Here is a 27,600-nt window from a genome sequence, read left to right as displayed (position 1 = left end):
CTTCATTACTCATAGGTGTGGTTTGGGCGTAACGTGAAATAAACCAATCAGAGCGTCATCTCACATTCCCTTTAAGAGCAGGCGCGCTTGTTCCATGGCGGATTGCTATTATAACGGCGGATTTGCCAGACGCACGCCAGGAGCGGTTCACAGCCGAGGAGACCGACGTTCTCGTCAGGGCCGTAAAACACAGAGAAGTGACATTGAGGATGGAGAAACACACCCAAATTAGCTTCGGTTAAACAGGCGTATGATAATTTGGGTAAATGTGTAAGCTAGATTTATGCCTATTTTTTTCACATCTTCATGGACACCACAATGATTTCCCTCGTGTGGTAATATTTTTCCTTGTAATAATATGGTTTTCTAAAAATGAGAACTGCTGCATCTGTGTGTAGATGAGAGAAGCAAAGTGTGTGTGTGTTGTGCACACGCTACAGTGATTATGGCCAAGCATGCGCCCTTAAAATAGCATATGAATAAGACGAGGTTTCTCCTGGTCAGTGGCGGAATTGTTTTCTAAACCTGCAAAATATGTTTGCGCCGGAACCCGCCTCCTCTTTTCGCTGAACCGCCCCCGGGAGCACAAAGGCATTTGCTAGTTTACCGGCGTGTGTCTGTGGAGGGAAAAGTCCGCTGTGCGTCGGGTGCAAAATAGGAATGATACATGCGTCGTTGTACGAAGTCAATTGCGCTGGTGCAAGATAGGGCCCTTTATGTTACTTCTTAAAAGCCTATATTGTGAAATATTATTTTGATAAATTGGACTATAACGCTTTTTCAACGAGTCTCTGGTGTCTCTGGTGTTTTCAACGAGTTTCAGCGTGCTACGATCTGCAAAATTAAGTTTAGTGCCAGAACTTTACTATTTACGGTTTAGTGTTCAGTGTGAATAATAAACCCAGCGAACAGGGAACGTTCTTTTAAGGTTCTTTCAAAAACTTTCTTCCAGCAACATTAATAGAACATTCGTTCAAAATTATCTGCTCTTAAATAATGTTCTCAAAACGTTTGATTTTGGCGAGTTCGATGGTAAACATTTAAGTTGACATTATTTGTCTAACTTAAACTAAAAAATAATATTTACCCACCTAACAAAAATATGTTGATATTTTGTGTTGATATGTTGAAAATAAGTTTTGATAATGTTCATGTTACGTTATGAAAACGTTATTTCTGAATGTTCAAAACATCCAATTTTTTAAATGTTTAATATCATTCTTGGTTATGCGAACATTATGGGAACATTCCATTTTGTCATTCTTCAAACATTATGGGATGTTACTTTAGAATCTTCTCTGAACGTTTTGAAACAATTAACAACATTTAGAAAACGTCAAGACAAGACAAAACGTTCCATGAACGACGTATAAATAATGTTGTTGTGCTGATGCTTTGAGAATATTATTAAAAACCAGATAACGTTCTATTAATGTTACCGAAGAACGTTTGTTCATAACGTTGAGAGAACCTTGCCGGAACGTTCCCTGTTATCTGGGATATTAGTGGTATTTAATGTCCGGCTCCTGAAGTCCAGTGCCAGTGTTTGTGTGGATGTTGGTGTTAATGCAGTCATTTATCTCAGTGATGTTGTGTAGAAGAGCATGAAGTCACACACACTCACACACACTCGTGTGTGCAGAGCTGCTCATGATGGGGAATAAAAGCGCCTGGAAAACATCCAAACACGAGAGATTTATGAGGGAGCGTCGAGCTGTTATACGTGCTTCTCCTCAGGCTTTCACAGTCTGCGTGTTGTGTACAATATCTTCTAGATTTTGTGGACGTGGAAGTATTGATGAAATTAAATGATTCTTGCTCCACTGAGATATAGTTACTCAATATTTAAAAAAAGATCTTGTTTGTAATCTTTAAGATTTCTTAAGATTTTGTCATAAATCATGAGTCTCTTCTGCTCATTGGAATTAAATATTATTCCAATGTAAATCATCTTTTTTCTCTGTGAATATACAGTAAAGTGTAATTTATTCCTGTGATCAAAGCTGAATTTTCAGCATCATTACTCCAGTCTTCAGTGTCACATGATCCTTCACAAATCATTCTAATATGATGATTTGATGATCGAGAAACATTTATGATTATTATCAATGTTGAAAACTTGTGTAATTTTTTTTTTCAGGATTCTTATAGAATAGAAAGTAAAAAAAAAATATTCTGAAATAGAAATATTTTGTAACATTATACACTACCATTCAAAAGTTTGGGGTCAATACGTTTTATTTAAAGAAATGAATATGTTTATTTAGCCAGGAATGCATTAAATTGATCAAAAGTGACAGTAAAGACACGTATAATGTTACAAATAAATTCTGTTCTTTTGAACTTTCTGTTCAAAATTCATGAAAATTTTAATTTATACAACTGTTTTCAACACTGATAATAATCATAAATGTGTCACATGATCCTTCAGAAACATTTGTGGAAACTGTGATTCACTTCCATTCAGAAGTTTGGGTTCAGTGAGATACATATATTGAAGAAATTAATATTGTATTCATTAAGGACGCATTATATTGATCAAAAGTTCATACATTTATAATGTTACTAAAGCTTCTATTTCAGATAAATGCTGTTTTTTTAAAACTTTTTATTCATCAAAGAATCCTGAAAAAACAATATGACGTTTTCCACAAACAAATGAAGTGTTTTCAACACTGATAATAATCATAAATATTTCTTGAGCACCAAATCATCATATTAGAGTGATTTGTGAAGGATCATGTGACACTGAAGACTGGAGTAATGTGGAGTTGATCACAGGAATAAATTACACTTTACTATATATTCACATATATTTCACTGAAATAAATGCAGAGAGACTTTTTCAAACACATATTCCAGTGTTTCGACAGCAGTGTGTGTGTGTGTGTCATTGATCGGGTCTGATGTTCTGTGTGTTTATATTGTGTTCTCTTGTATATGTGTGTGTCGTCTTGACCCTGCGAGAGAGATCATGAGAACTCACTTCAGCTTCAGACCGTCAGACTGCACGAGTTTCATGTTTACATCTCCAGAACACGCATTATCAGACTCTTCCAGACCGTCTCTCTCCATCACGAGCTCGCTGACTAAACTCCTTACGCTTCAAGATGCCAAACTCACAGAGATCATCATTTAACAGCTTATAAATCTGCACGATCCTCATCTTCTTCTCAGATTAGACGAGCCGGACGTGTAAGTAGTTCATCTTTAATAATGTGTAATTCATTCTCCATTTCTCCAATTCTCGCAAAGTGATTAAGAAATGCATTCTTTACTTCTCTTCTAAAGAGATTTGAGTAGAAGATGCTGGTATTTTAATATCTGCGTACATGCATGTAAAGTTTTAACAACTGAGTGCATGAGTGGAAGATGTGAATGTTGCTTTATCTCAGCTTTTTCATGCCAGTCAATTAATTTCCATGAAGTTAATGCATGATAATTGAGTTCCTGAATGCATCAGATGAAGTCCTCTTATTAGTGGCCGGTGTTAAAAGCGTGTAATCACACATGATTACGCAGGTCTGATGAGAGCGAGTGAGTGCTGACACGCTGCAGAACGCCTCGCCTCTATTATGACTGCTGTTATTTATTCATTTTATTTGACAAATGGCTGGCACGTACCGTTAGAAGACGAGGCCTCGGGGTTTTACATGATGAGCGCCTCGTAATATTGATTTATTGTGATAGAAGCAAATTAGCCATTTGTTTTCGGCACTTCCCATTAAAGAAAACGTGGTTCGGCTGCTATTACTGTCTTTATGACACTAATAAATGTGGGACTTTTATTAGATGAAAGGAAGCTTAGACTTGCTGCGTTTTTTTAGTTCTATCAATTCTATCTGTGTATTTTCTTTGTGTTTTTTTATTGTGTAAAGTGCCTGAGAAGCTGCTTTAAAGCTGAAAATAAAGTTTATTAATAAGTTATTGCAAGAGTCTTCAATTATAGGAAATTTGTCATTTCATCTAGACTGAATTTGCAGCCTTGTTTCCCTTCCTGGCATAGCCATGGTGTTTTAATTTAGATTTTGTTATTTAATAATCATATTTTAGTATCAGGTCAAATTTCAAATATCATAAAAAAAAATTGAATAGGAAACAAAACAGCTTATATAATATAGTTTCATCCCTGGAACATTTTCTGAAGATTAAGCACCTTTGTTTTGATGTTCAGATTAAATAATAATAAAAAAATATATGTAATTAATAATTTTAAATAATTTTATTTTTAAAATAAAAATAAATAAAAATAAAAATTATTTTATATAATAAATAATAATCTGTTAAATGTTGAAAAAGTAAAGCTGACGTCCTTTTCAGGCCCTATTTTTGCTCTATACATGTTAGCTTTTATTTATTTATTTGTATTATTGTTGTTATAAATAAATAAAAAATTCTTTGTATTTTGAATTTGACTCTTAGATTAAAAAAAATAGATGCTTTTAGGGGTTCCATCACTTTATGGACCGTTTTAATTAATAGTCAAGTCAAGTCTCCAGACTGTATCAGAGCAGCTTCACAGAGATAACAGGAGAATAATACAACAAAGTTTGTTTCTAGAAGAAAATAGTGTCACAGTCCAGCTTAAGGAAGGCAGATCAATAATATTGTTGAATATTAAATGTCCCAAATAGAAAAGATTTAACCCATTAAATATGAAAGAATTATTGAATAATGTCAGACATTTGTCCTCATATATAGATCCTTGTGTCACGAAGCGTTCTGTAAGTCGAGTCGAGACGTTCCTACTAGCGGTTCTATATAGTTCTGAGGATCAGATTATAAACTCTTGATGAAGATGCTCTGCGTTTCCCAGAAGAGTCGTGAGCTGAAGTTGATCAGGAGAGCGCTGGAGATTGGATGCGTTTGGGAAACTCTCCCTGTTTGCTTGATCCTCACAGGAGCGGATGGTGATTGGCTGAGGAGAGCCAGAAGAGCATCGACTCTGGAGTGAAAGAGCACAGACTCTCTCAGTTTATCCGAGTTCTCCGATCTCTTCCGCGCGGGAAGGCCAGGAATTATGAGTGTCATGAAGGTTGGATTGTGGGCATGTGAATATTGAGCCGTGCTGATGGAGTTTGTGCTGCGTTCTTCTCTCATGGCGCTTCTCTACACGACTCAGGTGAGCTCATGATCTCTGAAGAACAGCTTCACACACACACACACACACACACACACACACACACACACACACACACACACACACACACACACACACACACACACACACACTTCAGCTGACGAGTCTCTGAATCTCTGAAGAACAGCTTAACTAACACACACACACACACACACACACACACACACACACACACACACACACACACACACACACACACACACACACACACTGAAACTGACGAGTCTCTGAAGAACAGCTTAACTAACACAGACACACACACACACACACACACACTTCAGCTGACGAGTCTCTGAAGAACAGCTTCACACACACACACACACACACACACACACACACACACACACACACACACACACACACACACACACACACACACACACACACACACACACACACACACTTCAGCTGCTGAATCTCTGAAGAACAGCTTCACACACACACACACACACACACACACACACACACACACACACACACACACACACACACACACACACACACACACACACACACACACACTGAAACTGACGAGTCTCTGAAGAACAGCTTCACTAAAACTCTTCAAGAGATGACGGGTCCATTATTAAGTTATTGCAAGAATCTTTCTTCAATTTATGGGAAATGTATCATTTCATTTAGACTGAATTTGCAACTTTGTTGCCCTTCCTGTAACACTTTACAATAAGGTTCATAAGTTAAACATTAGTTAATGCATTAACTAACATGAACTAACATTTACAGTATTTATTAATCTTTGTTAATGTTAGTTAATAATAATCCAGCTGTTCATTGTTTGTTCATGTTAGTTCACAGTGCAGTAACTAATGTTCACTAATACAACCTTTGATTTTAATAACGTATCAGTAAATGTTGAAATTAATATTAACTAAGATTAATAAATGCTGTAGAAGTGTTGTTCATTATTAGTTGATATTAACTAAGGTTGTTGACTAATGATAACTAATGAACCTTATTGTAAAGTGTTTTCTAATGTAATATGTAATTATTTGTGAAATTTACCAGCGATTTCTGAATGAAAGTTGTTTGAAATTTAATCTTACACCGTTTTTGATTTCAGTGTAGTAGTTAGATGTGTAAAAAGTAGCTTGAAGTCGATAAAATAATAGTATTTAATAGATAAAATAATAGTATTAGTAATTTTGTATAGGAAAAACTTTACTATAAAGTGTGCTTCTGTTTTTATATTTTAAAATGTTGAATACAAATTAAACATGTTTGTTTCACGATGTTAAATGTTATTTATTTGCAAGTAATGTCGAGTAAAAATAGTTTTTCTTGTTAAAACTCGACTTTTTACTGTTAAAAAAGTAACTTGAAGAAGATCACATAATAGCATTAGTAATATTAGATGTAATAGTAGGGTCTATATTATAATAGTAGTTCATAATAAAAAGTAGAAATTCATTAAAAAAAAAACAAGACCAATGAAATAAGATGTTAATAATAATAAAAATAGAAGAATTCAGTGATTCTATAAGTTTAATGTTAATTTTAACATGAACAGTTGTTTTTATTAACTGACATTAACAAAGATGAATAAATACTGTAACACATGTATTGCTCAATGTTAGTTAATATCAGTCCAGCGTTAACTAAAGATTGTAAATGACTAACAGATATCAGACACATGTTGCTGTTTAACTCCTCGTATATATCTCCACATACTCTGGAAGTTTAGCAGACAGACATGAATCTCCTGAGATTACGAAGTCGGCAACATCGGAGTAAAGTATGCGGCGGATGAGATGATCCGAGTTTGATTTGTGTAGAAGTTTGAGCTCGAACGCTCCCGATGTTCAGATGAAAGGGTGAAAGAGCCGTGGATAGATCTTCACACACTCTTAGTTTTACACATTAATCTGCTCAGTTCTGAAACGTGTGACTGATCTCTGACCTGTGTAAAGTGTTGGCTTTTATTTCAAAGACGCTTATAGCAAACGATGATTGAAGTGACTGAGTCAAGACACAAGAGAGGCATGAATGTGCATGTTAGTCACTTTCACAACTGTGTCAAATGTCATCATATTCGCTGGCCAGATTTGTGCAATCTTCAGTGGGATTACAGTAGACGGTCATAAGTCTCTCCGTCTGCTCGGGATACTTCTAGGATTTTTAACATTGAGGTGAAAGTTCTGAGTAAAAGTTGAATATGCCGAATCAGAGAGCATCACGTTTCATATTATAACCCAGAATTTAAATGTCCTATAAATGCTTCATATTTGTAGAATAATATATAATACTGGGTTACTCTTTATTTCAACGCTCTACTTTAGACATTACTCTGACTGTAAGTTACTTTGTAATGTCAACTAACTAGAAAATGAACAGACTAGGGTTAGGGTTAAGCTGACATGAAGTTGCAAAGTTAGTCAGTAGAACGTCAAAATAAACTGTATTTAAGCAGACAATCTACTAAAACTCTAGTTTGCAAAGTTACTTATAGTCTGAAGTTGACCAGTAGTTAATGGGTAATCTAGTATAGTGTATTTACAGATTGCAATACTGTCACTTTACCCACATAGAAATGAATATTATGTAGCATGAAGTTGTGTTAATATAGTGAAATCACTTACTGGGTTAGGGTTAGTTGTACTGAAACATAGCAGAGAAATCTTACTGTATGTTAAACACACTTTCTGAGCGACTAGAATGCACTTTCTCACTCTAAACTGGTATTCAGGAGTTGGCATTGTAAACTGGGAAGAATGCAAATATTTATCTGTTCATTGAAGATGTTTAATATCACCTCCAGTCACAACCTCTCACCGCTCTCTGGAAACATTAATTGTGTCCTGATAAAAACTCTCAGTCTTCTACAGACGTGATGTTGCTGAGGAAAGTCATAAACAACATGGAGCCGTTCCATGCGGAGAGCATTTATAAACACTGCCATCTTGTGTTCGTCAGCTCTCATCATGACCGGAGTCGAGCCACACATTATCAGCGAGGAAACCTCATGTTTTATGTTGTTTTGTGAAGGTCATGAGCTCCATGTTGGACGATCTGATCTATAAACGTGGGGAATATCAGGAGAACTGCACACGATTCCTGAAAGCCACTTTGCCCACTGGAACTGGTGAGTGAAGCTGCTGGAAAGAGATGTCATACTTTAATATATGTTTGCTATGGAAGTCACTGTACGAATCACTCCATAGGAATTTTCTGCAATGGAACATTTGACGTTTTTGCCTGTTGGCCACATTCATCTCCCGGGATCGTGTCCGTTCCCTGTCCTCCGTATTTACCGTGGATCAGAGAAGGTCTCCTGTTTTATTCTTATTTTACACTTTTTCCAATTACATTAACAAAGTTAAAGGGTTAAATAATTTCACAGCCTAATATTATTTAATAATAACATTTTATAGATATGAATCGTGATTAATCACATCCAAAATAACACATGCATGTTTATTTATTTTTTTATTTATATAAAATATTTATATAAATTATATATAAATATGTGTACAGTATATTCATGCATGTGTGTGTATTTATATATACAAAATAATTATACACAGTACACACACATATATTATGTAAACACAAACTTTTAATTTGGATGTGATTAATTGTTGTACAGCCCCTATATATATGTATATGCGTATATATATATATAAAGCTAATTTGTTTTTATAGTGATTGTCCGAATTTTGGAATAAGTACGTTTTTTATGTTTTTGAAATAAATTTTAAATAATCACATAGAAAAGAGCCATTTTAAACTAATAATTTTTCACTGTTCTTAATATATTTTTTAACAATTAAATGCAGCCTTGTTGAGCAGAAGAGCCTTCTTTCAAAAACATTAACAAATCGTAATTATTCCAAAATTTTTACGGAAGTGTGTAATTTTTTTTTTTAAATAAATAAATAAATAAAATTAAATAAAATTAAAATAAATTTGTTTTTCTAAAAAAAACACTAAAAACGTAATGAATGTATGGTGGTCGTTTTCAGGTGCTACTGGAAATGTGTTCAAGGAATGCACGGTCAACGGCACCTGGAAAACTGAGGAGAACTCCAGCAGCGTCTGGAGAAATCAGTCAGAGTGTGAAAACAACTCTTTTTTCAAGTCTGAGGTGAATATTGCTTCCAGACATTAAAGTATGGTCTCCATCATGGCATCATTATTACACTGGCGTCCTGCATACACAGGAAGAAGAGGTATTTCGGCAGTCTGTGTTGAGAGTCTTGTCCATTGTAGGATACTCGCTGTCTTTCTCTTCTCTTTGCTTGGCTGTTCTGATCATGAGTCTTCTGAGGTGAGTGGAGTTCTGCAGGGCTCAGTGTTGGGTCCCTTTTTCTTTCATATAGTGAGAATGTAACTTTAAAGTGCCCCTATTATGCTATTTTAAATGTTCCTAATGTTGTTGTAGAGTCTCCTGTAACAGGTTTACATTCAAGCTCAAAAACACTGATCTCCTCATAATCTCCACTGCACATCAGCTCTTTCCTCTCAGTGTCTGAAACGCTTCCATCGAAGATTCAGTCTCTCTAAGCTCCGCCTCTCTGAGAGCTGCTCTGCTGTGATTTGTCAGAAAGCAAACGCTCATTATCATATCTGAATCTCAGCTCTTGATCACAGTGATACGAACAGTAACGATGGCGTGGGTTTCACCGTATCAATCTCATCAAAGTGGATTTGCTTTGTCAGCGTCTTCTCGACACGAACAACACGAACCAAACTCTTCCAGTCTCAGATACACTACAGTGTTTAAGGGGCGGAGCTAAGAGACGCTTCTCAGCCAATCAAGACCAGAGGCTGGCATTATGCAAATTAGTTACAAACCTACATAGGTGAGACTGGAATCACTGACGACTCGTTGCAGTTCAGAATCACTTCTTTCTTTTGGGAGACAAAAACACCATTTATCTGCACTATGATTTTGAAACACTGCAGAGTTTTTACATTCACAAACCGCTTTATTACACACTACATATAAGGTCATATCCCAAAAAAGCATAATATGGGCACTTTAAGATAGTTTGCAAACTCGTTTCCGTCTAATAACACTTTAAACACAATCTCACTGTTAAAAGATGGTTTCATGGTCATGCAAAGGATGACAAACCATTGTCTAATTTGGAATACAGGCATTCTCTGATGAATCGCTCCTGTTCACTGTATTTATATTCAACCAATGTTCTTTGTCGCTGTACTTGCATGATTAGATTTACCTTTGTGCATGCATGTCCAAGCTACAGCGATCAAATTCATTCATTTCTGTCCTGTCCGGTCATCTATCCAGAGCCCAGAACTGGCTCCAGATACCTGATACTAATTATTATTTGTCCCTAACCAAGCAATAAACTATTTTTACCTGTTGTTTTCAGGAAGCTTCACTGTACGAGGAACTACATCCACATGAATCTCTTTGTATCGTTCATATTCAGAGCGACAGCGGTAATTACCAAAGAGGTTATATTACAAGTCACGTACACCAACCTTCCCAGGGATGAACTGGGATGGAACAGCTACACCAAATCTGCGGTACAGAAACCTTCATTTGTGTTCGTTTTCACTTCTGTGGAATCATATCATCTGCACACTGCAAAATATGAAGTCTTGTTCCCAGTCCAAATATCAAACATTTCTTAAATCAAGATGCATTTACTAAAGTAGTCAAATGACATAAAATATTATGTCCTGTTTTCCGGGGAAATAAATAAAAATGAAGTGAGTTTTTGCTTAAAACAAGCAAAATTATCTGCCAATGGGGTAAAAAATAATAATAATCTCGTTTCTTTTTGAATTAAGATTATTTTTCTGACCCCATTGGCAGATAATTTAGCTTGTTTTAAGCAAAAACTCACTTCATTTTTATTTATTTCCCCGGAAAACAGGACATAATATCTTATGTCATTTTATGCATTTAATAAATGCATCTTGATTTAAGAATCTTTAGATATTTGGACTGGAAACCAGACAAAAATCCTCATTTTTTTGCAGTGCCACGTCTACTGTATGCTATTCTGTAGCAGTGTTATTGTGTAGATGCACCAGAGATGCAGTAATATAAATGTCAACCCTCCAGATTTCTTTCCTCTGCAAGGCCTCAAAGGTGTCGCTGGAATATTTTGTGGGATGTAATTACTTCTGGCTTCTAGTGGAGGCGATATTCCTGCACACGCTTCTGTTCACCGCGGTGTTGACCCGGAAGAGACTCCTGAAGAAATACATGATCATCGGATGGGGTGCGACTTATCCTTAACACACAACAATCATTTGTCCTTTTCATGTCCTTGTTACACATTTAACTTAAAAATGACTTGCATTCATGTACAATGCATTATAAAGCTATTCATAATGTAAGTTATAATGCATATCTTTTCATAAATAATTGTAAACAAGGTATGCTTTAGAATATTTGCATTATAGGGTGCATTACAGGGCATAATTAATGCATTAGAAATACTTTTATAATGCATCATATACAAAGGCTTTAAGTAAAGTGTTAGCATGACTTTATTAACTCTCCAACTTTATTCATCAAACTCACTCAGGAACTCCGTTATTGTTCGTGATTCCCTGGACCGTTGCCAAAACTCTGTATGAAAATAAAAGGTACGTGCCTTTCTTACTTCCCACTTTAAAAGAAAGTTTTGCACGTAATCCAGAAAATATATGTGTGAGAAGGTATTATATAGTAGAATAAAAAAAATTTTCGGAACGATACACTGAAAGAAAAAATTGGTGTAAGATTTACTTTGAAGCAGAAGTTGCTTCATTTCACAAATAATTACAAAAATCTGCAAAAATCTTGATTGATTTAATAAAAAGACTGAAATTGTTCCCCAATTATGTCAATTTGCAACTTGAAAAAATATATTTTTACAGTGTGTATATTAAGCTAGACATAAGGGCTTATATTATTATATCATGACTTTAAATTTCTTCACCACAATTAAAATAAATTCGGTAACACTTTACCATAAAGTTTAATTTGTTAACATTGCTTCATGTTTATTAATGTGTTGAAATCAACGTTGACTAATACATTATCAGAAGTATTTGTTACCATTAGTTAATGCACTGTGAGCTAACATGAACACTGAACAACTATATTTTTACTAACATTATCAAAGAATAATAAATGCTTTAAAAAACTGTTCATGTCATCAAACTAATGCATTTACTAATGTTAACAAATGGAAACTCTTTGTAAAGTGTTTCCATACATTCTTATGCTTATTATAATTCTAAACTGTTTTAAAATATTTTATCACCTTTTTTATTTGAATTCCTTCTATGTAAAGCCCTTTGAATTACCATTGTGTATGAAATGTGCTGTATAAATAACTATTAATGGTTATAAGGCTATATATGCATAATATAATGCATTGCATGTGATGTTTTTCTAAAGCTGTTGGTTGAATAATATCAGATGGATCTGGTGGATAATCCGAGGCCCGATAACACTATCAGTGATCGTGAGTAAGATGCCTTATGAATGTCATTACAGATGTCTAGTTTCCCCTCATGCAACTGTTCTCCTTTAGTGACGCATGTTCAACATGACAACCGTGGTTTGGTTCACATCTGCTCTTCTGTCATGGTGGAACTCAGATTTCACTGGTGATCCTCGTGCCGTCGCGTCTCATGCCGGTCACGAGCCGTAAAGATGACAGTCACAGTGTATTAAACTGTGTTTGGACCCTCTGCCCTTTACTTTTCAGAGGCGGACCAGCAATTCATAATGAAAATGTGCATCAATATAATAAAATCAAAACCTCATTAACACTCAATCCTGCTGAAAAACAAATCATGCAAAAGTCAAACGCTGATATGATCATGCACTTGCAATGTTGAACTTTTCTGTTGCTTTTACATGTATTTATTCAGACACCATGGCTCATTTAGGAAATGTTGGAGAACATGTAATAAAAACCATGGGAATAATCGTGCGCTTGCTTGACTTTCAGGTCATCTTTTGCATTTTCCTGAAAATCATCAGACTCTTGCTGTCCAAGTTAAAGGCGGACCAGCTGAAGTTCACGGATTACCGTGACAGGTTAGTCGCCACTCGTCTGAAATGGCTGTTGCTTGTGTGTATAAAAACTAGGGATGCACGATATATCCGCCACCGTATCCGTATCGGCCCATACGTTCACTTTTAATGTTATCATTATCGGCTCAGTATCGAAAAGAACATTTAGCTGATATATTAAAGCTGATAAATGATGTATGATCTCCTTCAGCTGAGACACTTCAGATGCCACTGTTCAACATGATGGGTTTGAATTGCTTGAAATATGATTGAATCACTTCAAAAAGGAAAATAGAGTTCAGTGCGACATATTGTCATATCGGCTACATAACATTATCATGAGAACATCATTATAATTGTGTGTTTGGGACATGTTGAGACTTTTGTTTTTGTAATCAGGCTCTCAAAAATTATATAAAAATTTGGATTTAGATTTATCGGCCAATATATCGATTATCGGCTTTCAGATATAAAGAATTATCGGTTATTATCAGCCAAAAATGTTGATATTGTGCATCTCTAATGAAGACTCACACATTTCGCTCGGTTTGCACAGTTTAGTCAGAGCAACGCTTGTGTTGATTCCTCTTCTCGGGATCCACGAGATCGTCTTCACCATAATCATCGACGAGTCAGTCGAAGGAAGCCACCGATACGCTCGGAACTTCGTCCATCTGACCCTGAGCTCGTTCCAGGTGAGGAAACTCCTCGTTTCTCCTCTTCCGACTCAGCGAAACCTCTAACCGTGAGCTTTACTCTTCCACAGGGTCTGCTAGTCGCAGTGCTGTACTGCTTCGCTAACGGAGAGGTACGTTCGGTGAAGGCGTTTGAGAGAGCGCTGCACGATTAATCACAATTTACATGAAATCGAACTTAAATCGATTTGGCTTATCGTGATTATGAAGTCACAAAGTCTGATTGTGTGTAATGTGCAGCGTGTCAGTGACGTACGGCTCAGTAAACGCGGCTCACTTTGAACGCTCTGAGTTTGAGTCGCTTATAACGAGCATTTGAAAAAGCAACACGCGTCAAACATCTTACAGACATGAGAAGCGTTTATGAACCTCTTGTCCAACAAAAGACAACATTAATAACATGCTTTTCCTCCAAACTCACTTCATAAGGACAGCTGAGCTCCTCCTCCTGTGAGAGATGATGAGCTTCTGACACAGAATAAGGCAGTCGTGTGTTTATTAGTCGTGTTTAATCAAAGCGTTTCAGTCTTCTGTTTATTCAGAGACAGAGAGTGTGATGCTGATAGGGGTGTGTGTTATCGTACTTCTGCGGGGTGTGTGTGTGTGTGTGTGTGTGTGTGTGTGTGAGACGCCCTCTGGTGTTCAGATGGAGCATTTACTACGGATCAGCCGTACTTCACTGACAAGCTGCACATAAAATAATCGCAGCCTTTGCCAGATCGCGTGCGGTTTGCTTTGTCATTAATTGTGCAGCGCTCGTGTGAGAGTTATTATTTTTCACCATAATAACCTGATTTATGAACATGTCCAGGTCCAGGCCGAGCTGAAGAAGCGTTGGCAGCTGTTCGTTTCGTCCAATCACTTCGAGGTTCACAACTGCTTCACGGACATCCACCCCAAACACCTGTGGAAGTGTTCGCAGAAGAGTTCAGGACAAAACCAAGAGCAGAGCCAGTCCAATGAGGACGGAGGCCACGCCCCCTCACAGGTGCATCCGCAGCTGACCGACCAATCAGCAGAGGACATGGCCTGTGGGCGGAGCTTAGGCCTGGAGTTCTACATGAGGAAGAGTTTGTCCAGCAGCGACGGGGAGATGACTTTAGGAGAGACCATGGAGGAGATCATCGAGGAGAGCGAGTTCTGACACTCACTTTTATAGAAATATGTAATTAGGGATGTATATTTCCTCTCTTTAACCACTGTAAATTATTCAAGATTGTTTACGCCACAGAATAAAAAAAGGTAATTGTGACTTTTTAAATCACGATTCGGACTCTGGACTTCATAATGTTTACATCTGAGGAAAATGGTGTGGTATAAACACGCATGACAAATACCAGAATTGTGAGATAAAAAGTTGCAATTTACACTGTAATTATATATTTTTTAAATTGCTTAACTTATTTTGATGAGTTAAAGCAATGTGTTGTCCTAACTTATTGATCATATTATTTGTTTCAGTGTTGGATGTGCAACGATTAATCGCATCCAAAATAAAAGATTGTGTTTACATAATATATGTGTGTGTACTGTGTATTATTATTTTGTATATATGAATATATATAAATACACACATGCATGTATATATTTGAGAAATATTTACATGTATATATTGTATATATATTTATATTATATATAAATATTTTATATATAAATAACACATTTTTCTTAAATATATACAACATGCATGTGTGTATTTATATATATTTATATATACAAAATAATAATACACAGTACAGCCGTACATTGTAATGACCTTTCTTGTTTTTATTCCGTGGCAGAAACAAGCTTCCATAGTAAATGGCTTCCATTATGTTTTTGATACCTGATTTTTGTACATCTATATGATGCAAGGTCCACAATCTAATCTAAGCGTTGAAATACTGTTGTTTGCTCAAAGAATGCCTCATCCGCTCCTTGAAGATCTGCTTCAGTGAAGACGACAGGAGTAGTGATTGATACAGCAGTAAAACCAACTGTGATTGACACTCGTACAGAATATCACATGCTTTATTATATCCACATCATTGAATATCATGTTGCGACTCAAAGCCAAAACTATAATGCAGAAATGCAAATCTTGACATGCATTAATGTTTCCATCGTTGCCTTTCACTGTCCTATGCTAGATAATATTGTTAGATGTATTTTATTATATGCATTTAGCTTCAAAACCACCAGTCGAGAGCCGCTGCATTTTGATATGCTTCAAATAAACATTTTCAAAATGCAAAGAAAGCACGATTAAACTGAACAGTTTACAGCAAATCAAGAATATGAAGATGTTCACACTAGAACTAAGAGCAACAGAACGCTCAAACACTCAATGTAAAATAGAGTAGCATCAGTAGAATATTAAAATGAAACGTTTGCATGACTGTTATAGTGTTTTATTGATGGGCAAGTGAGTGTGAAGAAGAGTTGTGGATCATTTGCATAATTGGCATGTTTCACAGACGACTGTGAATGTGACCTTTTGACCCTTGTGGGTCACATGGCCAATGGACTGCTTGTGTATTTCAGAGGAAAATTAAATGCATTCCTGTTGCTGTTGCCGTTATGTTTTATACTGCATGTCGGTGGAAATAAACAACATTTTTACATGTATATTTCATGGCACACATTGAATTGAATTCCTATCAGTCGTTTAACTCAGTCAGCATGTAATGCACTTTTTACACTTTAATCATTTAAAAGAGTCAGATTGAACTAAAACAAGTTGCAGTAATTTAAACACATCATTGCTTCTTCTCTTTGAGCCTTTCCTGGACCTTTTGCGGCTCGTCGAACTGAATCAGCCGGAGAATGTTCTTATTGTCCATAACTCCTTGAATGAACTCTCCCTCTGTTATTTTACCTGACGATATAAAGAAAATACATTCTATAAAGCTCAATAAAGAGTATACTGTTAAAGACCTCTGTGGTGTAAATCCAGCTTTTAATGTTGTTTATGTGTCTATGTGGTGTTTTTAATCTGCTTTAACACAAACCATGTGTAAGTTCATAAGTCGACAGCATTGCTGAGTATTTTCTCCTTAAAACTGCAGTGAACCAAAGACAGTCTCAAACACACGCTTTGAAATCGCTGGTGTTTCTGACGTCACAAACTACCTTGTAACCAATCAGATCAACGTGTGATCGTCAACCAGTGGATCTCTGAGCTGAGTGAGTGAGTGGAGGCGGGGCTCATTTGCATATTCATAGAACCGCGCATACTAAATGAGGCAAGGGTGTCGAGTTACATTCAAGATATTTTCAAGAAAACACTTAATTATGTCATTTGGTGATCAAAGATGAGATTTAAGGGATAAAAGTATTGACTACAGGGGAACTTTAAATCAAAGGCTTTTCCTTATTCTATATCTTTGTCATCTAAGACATTTAACACATGCAAATAGTCACTTACCATTTTCTTTTTTCCCAAAAAAGTCCCAAATTTTATCAGTTCGTTTTTCTGGGGTGTTCTCGTCATCCGGAAGGTTCTTCTGGTCTTCTTTGGAGATCATGTTGAATATCGACTGCAAAGAGGAGCAAACGTTCTCTCAAGGTTATGAACAAACCTTCAGTAACATTCGTTCAACGTTATCTGGTGTTTAATAATGTTCTCAGAACGTTAGCGCAAAAAAACATTATTTATACAACATTTATTTTCTGAAATGTTTTAGTTGAACATTTTTTCAAATGTTACTTGTTTTGGACCGTTCAGATTAATAATGTTTGCAAAATATAAGAAAAAACTGAACGTTCAGAAATAATCTGGAAACACTTTACAGTAAGGTTCATTAGTTTACATTATTTAGTGTATTAGCTAACATTAACTAACAATAAGCAATACATTTTTTTAATCATTGTTAATGTTAGTTAATAATAATCCAGCTGTTCATTGTTTGTTCATGTTAGTTCACAGTGCATTAACTAATGTTAACTAATACAACCTTTGATTTTAATAACGTATTAGTAAATGTTACAATTAATATTAACTAAGATTAATTAATGCTGGAAAATAAATGTTCATGTTAACTAAGGTCGCTGACTAATGTTAAGTAATGAACCGTATTGTAAAGTGTTACAATAACGTTTTCCAAACATTCCTCGTTAGCCGAGAGTTGGAGTGTGTGACTAAAGCTGGTGTTTGTTCACCTTCACTATTTCATGAATCTCGTTTTTGCTGATGGTGCCGTTCCTGTCCACGTCATACAGAGCGAAGGCCCACTCCAGCTTCTCCACGGTCTTCCCGGAGGACGTCAGGTGCAGAGCCACGATGTACTCTTTAAAGGGGACATATCAAGAAAATGTGTGTTCCCGTGTGTAAGTGCTATAATCGGTGCTTCTAAAACCCAGTAACTGTGTTCTGGTGAGTCTTTCTCTGCAAACATGTAAAAAAATAAGCCAATCAGATTTCCCTCTCCTTCTGACGTATGAAGAGGATCTTATTATAATATTAGCGGCCCTTAATCTGCACGTTTACACACACCAGCCGACATTTGGTTTCACACTCGACAACAGAGACCAGTTCTAACGCAATGATAAAGATCCAGCAAAGCCTGAAACTGTTCTGTGGTTGAGCACAGACGAGCACTGAACACTATTGACCAGAACATGTCACCGCTGTCTTATAAACACCTCAGGAACTGTGGACACTTGTGGAGAAGTTAATCATGATGATGAGATGATCAATGTAACTCCACAACAACTACAGAAATGTCTCCACTAACATTCAGAAACTCTTCCTGAGTCTCTCCGTAAGGCTGCACTCGCTACTGGTTATTCTGGGATTCTGGATGAGTGAGATTGGCCTGTTTTGTTATTGCTGGAGTTTCTGAAGCTCGTGTAAAGACTCCGCCTTCTTCTGGACGGAGGCGGAGCTAAAGCTCATTTGCATTTAAAGGGACACACACAAAAACGGGGCGATTTTGCTCACACCCGAAAAGGAGCAAATTTGACAAGCTAGTCAAGTCATCTTCATTTATACAGCGCTTTAACAATATACACTGTTTCACAGCAGCTTTACAGTGATAACAGGAGATTACAGTGACAGAGATTGTTTAGGCTTTACAGCAGATCTAGAATAAAGTTATTGTCCAGATAAAGTTAGTTTTGATTGATTCACTTCCATTGTAAAGATCATTAGTTATTAACTTAGGGGCCATAACATATAACGCATATATACGATCTGGGGGTATTTTGAGCTGAAATTTCACAGACACATTCTGAGGACACCAGAGATTTATATTACATCTTGAGAAAAGACGCATTACATGTTTACGCACCTTTAAAGTCCAGCGTTCCGTCGCTGTCGGAGTCGAAGCTCCTGAAGACGTGTTGTGCGTAAGCTTTGGGGTCGGCGTCAGGGAAGAAGCTAGCGTAGATGCTCTCGAACTGCTCTCGACTGATGCGCCCCGTCGGACACTCGTTCAGGAACTTCTGGTACCAGACGTAGAGCTGCTCCTCGCTGTACTTGGTGTTCATCTTCAGGTCCTCCAGGAGGTCTTTGGACAGGGCTCCACTTTTAGCATTGCCCATCTTCTCAATTACTTTTCAGATTGTGAGCGAGTGTCCAGGATCTGCTTTTAAACCCACCGGAGGATTAGGAGGATGAAGCCGTGATTATGGCTGATTTGATAGTGACAGATTTCCAGGAATATATCAGACTTATGTCACAGCAGGAAACCTCTTGATCTTATTTGATGCATTCGGATTAAATCACAATATGCTGGTGCTAAACACATTTTCTGTGGTACAACATACAGGAGTGATGTATATATATATATATATATATGTAAATTCATGCAAATGTGTGGGATCAAGTTAGAGGCTGATCAATATTGGGAGGCAATACCAATTATTTTTGGTTTATTTGTTCAAGAAACAATATTCAATCATTATTTATGTTTTTATTGCACAATGGCAACTATGTTAAATATATATCACATATTATAATACACTTATACTATATAAATGTTATTTATAATGTATTTGTAATTTAATATTTAAATTTTTAAGATATGCTTTGTTTCATTGCTTGAGCAACATTAATGCTTTATTGCACAATGGTAACTAATATATATTATTAATAATTATATATACATATATATAATTATTATGATACTGTACACACATTTACATAAAAAAACTCATTTTATATATATAATGAAAAAAAAAAATATATTGAAAATGTGTGTACATGTATACATAAATAAAACATTAATTATATATGTATTAACTCATATATAATACATGTATTAATATTATACATACACACACACACACACACATATATATATATATATATATATAAACATTTGTTAACATGTTAAATTAATATTTATATATATATACACACAGACACACATTTATATATTATAAATAACATTTATTAATATATATATATTGTATATATGTATGTGTGCACAGCCTATATATAATATTACTTTAATATATTAACAAATGTCATATGTGTGTGTGTTATGGAATATGGAATAATATGTCATTTGTCCAGATGTTGGAAGACACGTGATGGTCATGAGCAGCTCATGCACGCGGAGAGTGCTGACGTCACACTGTAATCGATTAGCACAGATGAAAGGCTCGATTAAGCCCCGCCTCCACTGTACACTGAATCATCTGAACTCTATGATATATGGATATTGTGCAGCTCATCTGTGACTTATAAAGCGTTGTGGACTTTAAACACAGAGAGGTTTCTGAGAGGAACATGTCTGAGCGCATCGGGTTCATCACGCGCGTGCAGAGCTTCTGCGCGAGCCATCGCTTACACAGGTACAGCTCACGGTTATACATTCATATCGCAAATACATAACAATAATAATAATAATGCAATTATACTTAAAACACGCTCTTTCAAACACTGTTTCGCCTTCTAACTCTCTCTAGCGCTGCATGAGCGTCTGATCCTGTGTGTCTGTCTCACATTTGTCTTCAGACTATAACTTTACACATCTTTCACACTTCCTCGATCAAAATATGAAATCTCGTTAAACTGGTTTGGATCCCATTCCAACATCCAGTCTGGAAATTATGAATAGGCTGAAAGCTACTTGTTGCAGGAAGACAGCGTCATCACGCCGCGTCATCACGGAGGAATTCTGGGAATTGTAGTTTTAAACATCCAGATGCTTTATTTTGACGCTGTAAACTAGACGTGATTGGCTTAGTTAATTTCATTTGGAGCTTCATCCCACATCGCCTCTTTAATAAGTGTCCTAAAATATGAGTCATTACAGCTGTTCCTCTAATATAACCCTGAGTCATATTTGCTGTAACTCTTCAACAGTGAATAAAACAAAACCGCTGTTGAATTAACTGAGAAAAAAAGTTGCGTGTTATAAAGTCATAATTATGAGATATAAACTCGCAATTGGGAGAAATATACTTGAAATTCTGACTTTTTTAAAATCAGAATTGCATGTTATCTCGCAATTCTGACTTTATAATACGCGATTGGGAGATATGAAGTCATTGCGTGAAATAAAGTCGCAATTGCGTCTTATAAAGTCAGAATTCTGAGTTTATATCTCGCAATTCTGACATCTTTTCTCACAATTGTGAGATATAAAGTCCAATTCTAAGGGAAAAAAAGACGGACTTTTTTTCTTTGTTTTTTTTTTTTACCTCAGAATAGTTTATATCTCACAATTCTGACTTTATAATACGCGATTGGGAGATATGAAGTCAGAATTGCGTGTTATAAAGTCAGAATTGTGAGATATAAACTATTCTGAGGTAAAAAAAAAAAACAAAGAAAAAAAGTCCGTCTTTTTTTCCCTTAGAATTGGACTTTATATCTCACAATTGTGAGAAAAGATGTCAGAATTGCGAGATATAAACTCGCAATTATGTGTTATAAAGTCAGAATTGCGAGAAAAAACTCAGAATTCTGACTTTATAAGACGCAATTGGTACTTTATTTCACGCAGTTCTGACTTTATATCTCGTAATTCTGAGAAATAAAGTCGCAATTATCTTTTAAAATGTTTTATTCTGTGGCGTAAACGAGCTTCCATATATTTCTAATATTCTTCATAAACAACATTAAATATCTCTGAGAGGGAATTTTCTTGGAGCTCTATAATGATGATATTAGATGGAATAGAGCTGGGTTAATCCCTTTTAAATATTGTATTCATTAATACAGTAAAAAAGAATAAGCCACACTTTCTACCCGGTTAAATGTTTAACTGAAAAAGAGAAATTGACTCGTTTTTCTTTTTTTCTTTTTTATGTAAAGTTTTCAATAGATTTTGGATTTGAAACTGAAATAAATCATGTTTAAGTTATAGAGAGTTAAATACTGTTTCACATTAAAATATGTTTTATGAGAACAAAAGTAACAAAGACCCAGAACTCTTTTTATTTTAATGGCATTCATTTTATTACAGTGGGTGTTTTATTCTTATGTGTCTCCATTAAGATCAAATTCTATACAATATTATGACAGAATCTCTAAATGACCTTTTGCAATGTAATATCATTATATATATATGTATAACATTTAATTGTGCTATGTTTGGTTCTGTGTGCAAATAATAATAATAATTTTTTTTTAAGTATGATTTTACCAATAAATGCCTATTTTAAGTCATTGTCAAATGTATTATTATTGTTATTATTCATTTGTATTAATTTTTTTCTTTTTTCAAAGCAAATCTTTAAGTGATGAAGAGAATAAACAAATATTTGGAAAATGCAACAATCCTAATGGCCATGGTCATAACTATAAAGGTGAGCATGAAGTGCCAGTAAAACTATGATCACCTTAGAAATTAATATATCATAAATTTTTCATGCATGCACACAATAAATATGTTTCTGATATTTGTGTTTTCTAGTGGAAGTGACGGTCCGAGGAAAGGTATGTATAGCACAGGTTAGGCACATGTTATCCTCAGTGTATGTGAACTGGACTGACTCTCGTCTGTTCCTCAGATCGACCGGACCACAGGAATGGTGATGAACCTGACCGACCTCAAGGACTATATCCAGGTCATTACTAGTTCAAAATAAATTCAATTCACATTTATTTATAGCGCTTTTCACAATACACATCGTTTCAAAGCAGCTTCACAGAGAATGCATGAGTCCACAGTGTGTTATGTGAAGTTATGTATTCCAGAAATGTCCATATGCTGAATCACAGTTAGCGAAAAATGTATTAATTTAAACTATGTAATAATTTAATGCAGAAACATTGAGCTCATTGAAGTGATGAATACTTGTGATTGTCATTTAGAAAAATGTAGCATTGATAAATAAGAATAGTTGTATATAAGTTATTATATATTTAAGTTAATATATACATTTTGTGTGTTCATTCGGGATAAATAGGGCATTTTTTCCCAGTCGTTGCACAGACAAAAGTCTCTCAGTTTACCTGAATCTACAGGATATGAGTGTTATATTTAATATGCTTTTGAATATTTGTATCCATTCTATGATGATTGAAATAAAAACAATGCATGATGAATGGCGAACAGAAGGACTGAATATGCACAGTTGTTAATAAGTTGTGTTTTTCAGGAGGCCATCATGAAACCCCTCGACCATAAAGACCTGGACCGGGACGTCCCGTACTTTGCTGATGTTGTCAGGTGTGACGGAGAGCTTGTTGTCACATATCAGTCGTGATTCTGGCATTTTAACCACATATCTGTGTTCATTCTCTCATGCAGCACTACTGAAAACCTGTCCGTGTTCATCTGGGACAGCATGGTGAAGCTTCTCCCCCCCGACAGCCTGTACGAGATCAAAGTGTACGAGACAGACAAAAACATCGTGGTGTACCGAGGAGAACAGAGCCACTGATCCCAGATCAGCTGAAAAGCCTTCGTGGCTTTAGAAAGTATATTAATGAGTGAGAGCAACACTAGAAGAACATCAGATTAATGTAAGACACTGAGACTGAGGATCAGCTGGGAGATTGATCCTATTAAACACTGAGAGATTACACACACACACACACACACACACACACACACACACACACAGACACACACACACACACACACACACACACACACACACACACACACACACACACACACACACACACTCACACACACACACACACACACACACACACACACACACACACACACAGACACACACACACACACACACACACACACACACAAGTGAACAGTCTTGGCATTCGGTCTTGTATTTTCAAAGTATTTGTACTAATGAATAATGAAAATGTTTCAATGATATACATTTTTTGTACTTAAATCTTTTAGCATTTTAATGTTGTGTGTTTGCTCATCTAAAACTCGTTATTTCAATGCACTTGCTGAGAACATGTGTTTCAGTTCATCTGTCCTTCCAGTAGATGGCGCCACACGTGTATCGAGTGCGTCCCAATAAAGTTTACATAATACGATCTAGTTGTAGATGTTTGACTGTGCATTAAACACACAAAACCAGCAACACCATCGATTTATGCCAATATCTCAATCTGGAGAAGTGCTTGACCCTGCAACACAATCAAGTAATAAAAGAGATACTATTTACCTCGCGATGTGAGGATTATCAGTGATTACATGCACTCTTTCATATGAAATGCTTCACTGAAAATAGCGAATGCAGAGCTTTACTGAGAGATTATCATTATTTAATGTTTCCAAAGGTAAAATGTTTATGCAGGAACATGTGCAGCTCCGAGTGTTTTGAGCCTTTCGAGTTGAATAAAATATCAAGTGACATTAGTAATGATGGGGAAGGCATCAATTAAACCTTATAAAATACCTAAAAGTGAAAGTTATATCAAAGCATGTCAATATCCCAGCTAATAAAAATATGTTCGCAGAACGTTTAGCTATCATTCACATGTTGAATGTGAATGTTATGTGAATGAGAATGTGAATGAGAATGTTATTTCTGAATGATCTCTGAATATCCAGCTTTTTACATTTTCTTGGTTATGTGAACGTTAAGAGAACATTCCATTCCATCTTCAAACATTATGGAACGTTATTTTGAATGTTCTCTGAAACAAGTATCAACATTTAAAAAACATCAGACAAACGTCCAACTTAAAAGTTTCAGGGGGGAAAAAACGTTCCATGAACGATGTATAAATAATGTTTTTGTGCTGATGCTTTGAGAACTTTATTAAAGAGCAGATAATTTTAGATCGTTTGTTTATAAGTTTAGGGGACGTTTATGGTGACTCACGGAACCCCTGTCTCTAGTGGCCAGTGGATGAACTGCAGTCTAACGGAACCCCGGTCTCTAGTGGCCAGTGGATGAACTGCAGTCTAACGGAACCCCGGTCTCTAGTGGCCAGTGGATGAACTGCAGTCTAACGGAACCCCGGTCTCTAGTGGCCAGTCGATGAACTGCAGTCTAATGGAACCCCGGTCTCTAGTGGCCAGTGGATGAACTGCAGTCTAATGGAACCCCGGTCTCTAGTGGCCAGTGGATGAACTGCAGTCTAACGGAACCCCGGTCTCTAGTGGCCAGTCGATGAACTGCAGTCTAAAGGAACCCCGGTCTCTAGTGGCCAGTGGATGAACTGCAGTCTAATGGAACCCCGGTCTCTAGTGGCCAGTCGATGAACTGCAGTCTAAAGGAACCCCGGTCTCTAGTGGCCAGTGGATGAACTGCAGTCTAACGGAACCCCAGTCTCTAGTAGCCAGTCGATGAACTGCAGTCTAACGGAACCCCGGTCTCTAGTGGCCAGTGGATGAACTGCAGTCTAACGGAACCCCTGTCTCTAGTGGGCAGTCGATGAACTGCAGTCTAACGGAACCCTGGTCTCTAGTGGCCAGTCGATGAACTGCAGTCTAATGGAACCCCGGTCTCTAGTGGCCAGTGGATGAACTGCAGTCTAACGGAACCCCTGTCTCTAGTGGGCAGTCGATGAACTGCAGTCTAACGGAACCCCTGTCTCTAGTGGGCAGTCGATGAACTGCAGTCTAATGGAACCCTGGTCTCTAGTGGCCAGTCGATGAACTGCAGTCTAACGGAACCCCGGTCTCTAGTGGCCAGTCGATGAACTGCAGTCTAACGGAACCCCTGTCTCTAGTGGGCAGTCGATGAACTGCAGTCTAACGGAACCCTGGTCTCTAGTGGCCAGTCGATGAACTGCAGTCTAACGGAACCCCGGTCTCTAGTGGCCAGTCGATGAACTGCAGTCTAAAGGAACCCCGGTCTCTAGTGGCCAGTGGATGAACTGCAGTCTAATGGAACCCCGGTCTCTAGTGGCCAGTGGATGAACTGCAGTCTAACGGAACCCCTGTCTCTAGTGGCCAGTCGATGAACTGCAGTCTAACGGAACCCCTGTCACTAGTGGCCAGTCGATGAACTGCAGTCTAACGGAACCCCTGTCTCTAGTGACCAGTGGATGAACTGGAGTCTAACGGAACCCCGGTCTCTAGTGGCCAGTGGATGAACTGCAGTCTAACGGAACCCCGGTCTCTAGTGGCCAGTCGATGAACTGCAGTCTAACGGAACCCCTGTCTCTAGTGGGCAGTCGATGAACTGCAGTCTAACGGAACCCTGGTCTCTAGTGGCCAGTGGATGAACTGCAGTCTAACGGAACCCCAGTCTCTAGTAGCCAGTCGATGAACTGCAGTCTAACGGAACCCCGGTCTCTAGTGGCCAGTGGATGAACTGCAGTCTAACGGAACCCCTGTCTCTAGTGGGCAGTCGATGAACTGCAGTCTAACGGAACCCTGGTCTCTAGTGGCCAGTCGATGAACTGCAGTCTAATGGAACCCCGGTCTCTAGTGGCCAGTGGATGAACTGCAGTCTAACGGAACCCCTGTCTCTAGTGGGCAGTCGATGAACTGCAGTCTAACGGAACCCCTGTCTCTAGTGGGCAGTCGATGAACTGCAGTCTAACGGAACCCTGGTCTCTAGTGGCCAGTCGATGAACTGCAGTCTAACGGAACCCCGGTCTCTAGTGGCCAGTCGATGAACTGCAGTCTAATGGAACCCCGGTCTCTAGTGGCCAGTGGATGAACTGCAGTCTAACGGAACCCCTGTCTCTAGTGGCCAGTCGATGAACTGCAGTCTAACGGAACCCCTGTCACTAGTGGCCAGTCGATGAACTGCAGTCTAACGGAACCCCTGTCTCTAGTGACCAGTGGATGAACTGCAGTCTAATGGAACCCCGGTCTCTAGTGGCCAGTCGATGAACTGCAGTCTAAAGGAACCCCGGTCTCTAGTGGGCAGTCGATGAACTGCAGTCTAACGGAACCCCGGTCTCTAGCGGCCAGTCGATGAACTGCAGTCTAACGGAACCCCTGTCTCTAGTGGCCAGTGGATGAACTGCAGTCTAATGGAACCCCGGTCTCTAGTGGCCAGTGGATGAACTGGAGTCTAACGGAACCCCGGTCTCTAGTGGCCAGTGGATGAACTGGAGTCTAACGGAACCCCGGTCTCTAGTGGCCAGTGGATGAACTGCAGTCTAACGGAACTCCTGTCTCTAGTGGCCAGTCGATGAACTGCAGTCTAACGGAACCCCGGTCTCTAGTGGCCAGTCGATGAACTGCAGTCTAACGGAACTCCTGTCTCTAGTGGCCAGTCGATGAACTGCAGTCTAACGGAACTCCTGTCTCTAGTGGCCAGTCGATGAACTGCAGTCTAACGGAACTCCTGTCTCTAGTGGCCAGTCGATGAACTGCAGTCTAACGGAACCCCGGTCTCTAGTGGCCAGTCGATGAACTGCAGTCTAACTCTCAGTGTTGGACGGAAGAGAGACGGGGAGGTGTCTGTTACTGCCTGTTTATAAA

General features: G+C 37.6%; 3 protein-coding genes across 4 annotated transcripts; 2 read left to right on the top strand and 1 right to left on the bottom strand.

Annotated features, from left to right (window-relative positions):
* The first annotated feature begins 3,006 nt into the window (after positions 1 to 3,006).
* glp2r (glucagon-like peptide 2 receptor) lies at positions 3,007 to 16,020 on the top strand. Of its 2 annotated transcripts, none has more exons than XM_082152009.1 (14): positions 3,007 to 3,195; positions 4,902 to 5,122; positions 8,144 to 8,240; positions 8,320 to 8,424; positions 9,121 to 9,242; positions 9,319 to 9,425; positions 10,498 to 10,654; positions 11,217 to 11,358; positions 11,668 to 11,728; positions 12,528 to 12,594; positions 13,087 to 13,175; positions 13,708 to 13,846; positions 13,918 to 13,959; positions 14,658 to 16,020. In XM_082152009.1, exons 2-14 carry the CDS (start codon positions 5,072 to 5,074, stop codon positions 14,988 to 14,990), a joined length of 1,512 nt encoding a protein of 503 aa, XP_082008135.1. In that variant the 5' UTR covers positions 3,007 to 3,195; positions 4,902 to 5,071; the 3' UTR covers positions 14,991 to 16,020. The 2 variants fall into 2 exon arrangements, with proteins under 2 accessions (XP_082008135.1, XP_082008134.1); XM_082152008.1 differs by having other exon boundaries at positions 11,199 to 11,358.
* rcvrnb (recoverin b) lies at positions 15,238 to 19,369 on the bottom strand (the record flags this gene model as incomplete). Its single annotated transcript, XM_082152010.1, has 4 exons — positions 15,238 to 16,703; positions 17,253 to 17,364; positions 17,987 to 18,114; positions 19,117 to 19,369. 4 exons carry the CDS (start codon positions 19,367 to 19,369, stop codon positions 16,585 to 16,587), a joined length of 612 nt encoding a protein of 203 aa, XP_082008136.1. The 3' UTR covers positions 15,238 to 16,584.
* Positions 19,370 to 20,416: 1,047 nt separating this feature from the next.
* pts (6-pyruvoyltetrahydropterin synthase) lies at positions 20,417 to 24,242 on the top strand. The gene is made up of 6 exons (XM_082151178.1): positions 20,417 to 20,626; positions 22,509 to 22,588; positions 22,696 to 22,718; positions 22,793 to 22,849; positions 23,384 to 23,454; positions 23,536 to 24,242. Exons 1-6 carry the CDS (start codon positions 20,562 to 20,564, stop codon positions 23,666 to 23,668), a joined length of 429 nt encoding a protein of 142 aa, XP_082007304.1. The 5' UTR covers positions 20,417 to 20,561; the 3' UTR covers positions 23,669 to 24,242.
* Positions 24,243 to 27,600: the final 3,358 nt, after the last annotated feature.

Source organism: Leuciscus leuciscus (assembly GCF_965113295.1).
Source record: "Leuciscus leuciscus genome assembly, chromosome: 21".
In the NCBI taxonomy this organism is placed as follows: Eukaryota; Metazoa; Chordata; class Actinopteri; order Cypriniformes; family Leuciscidae; genus Leuciscus; species Leuciscus leuciscus.
This window is presented reverse-complemented; position numbering and strand designations above follow the sequence as displayed.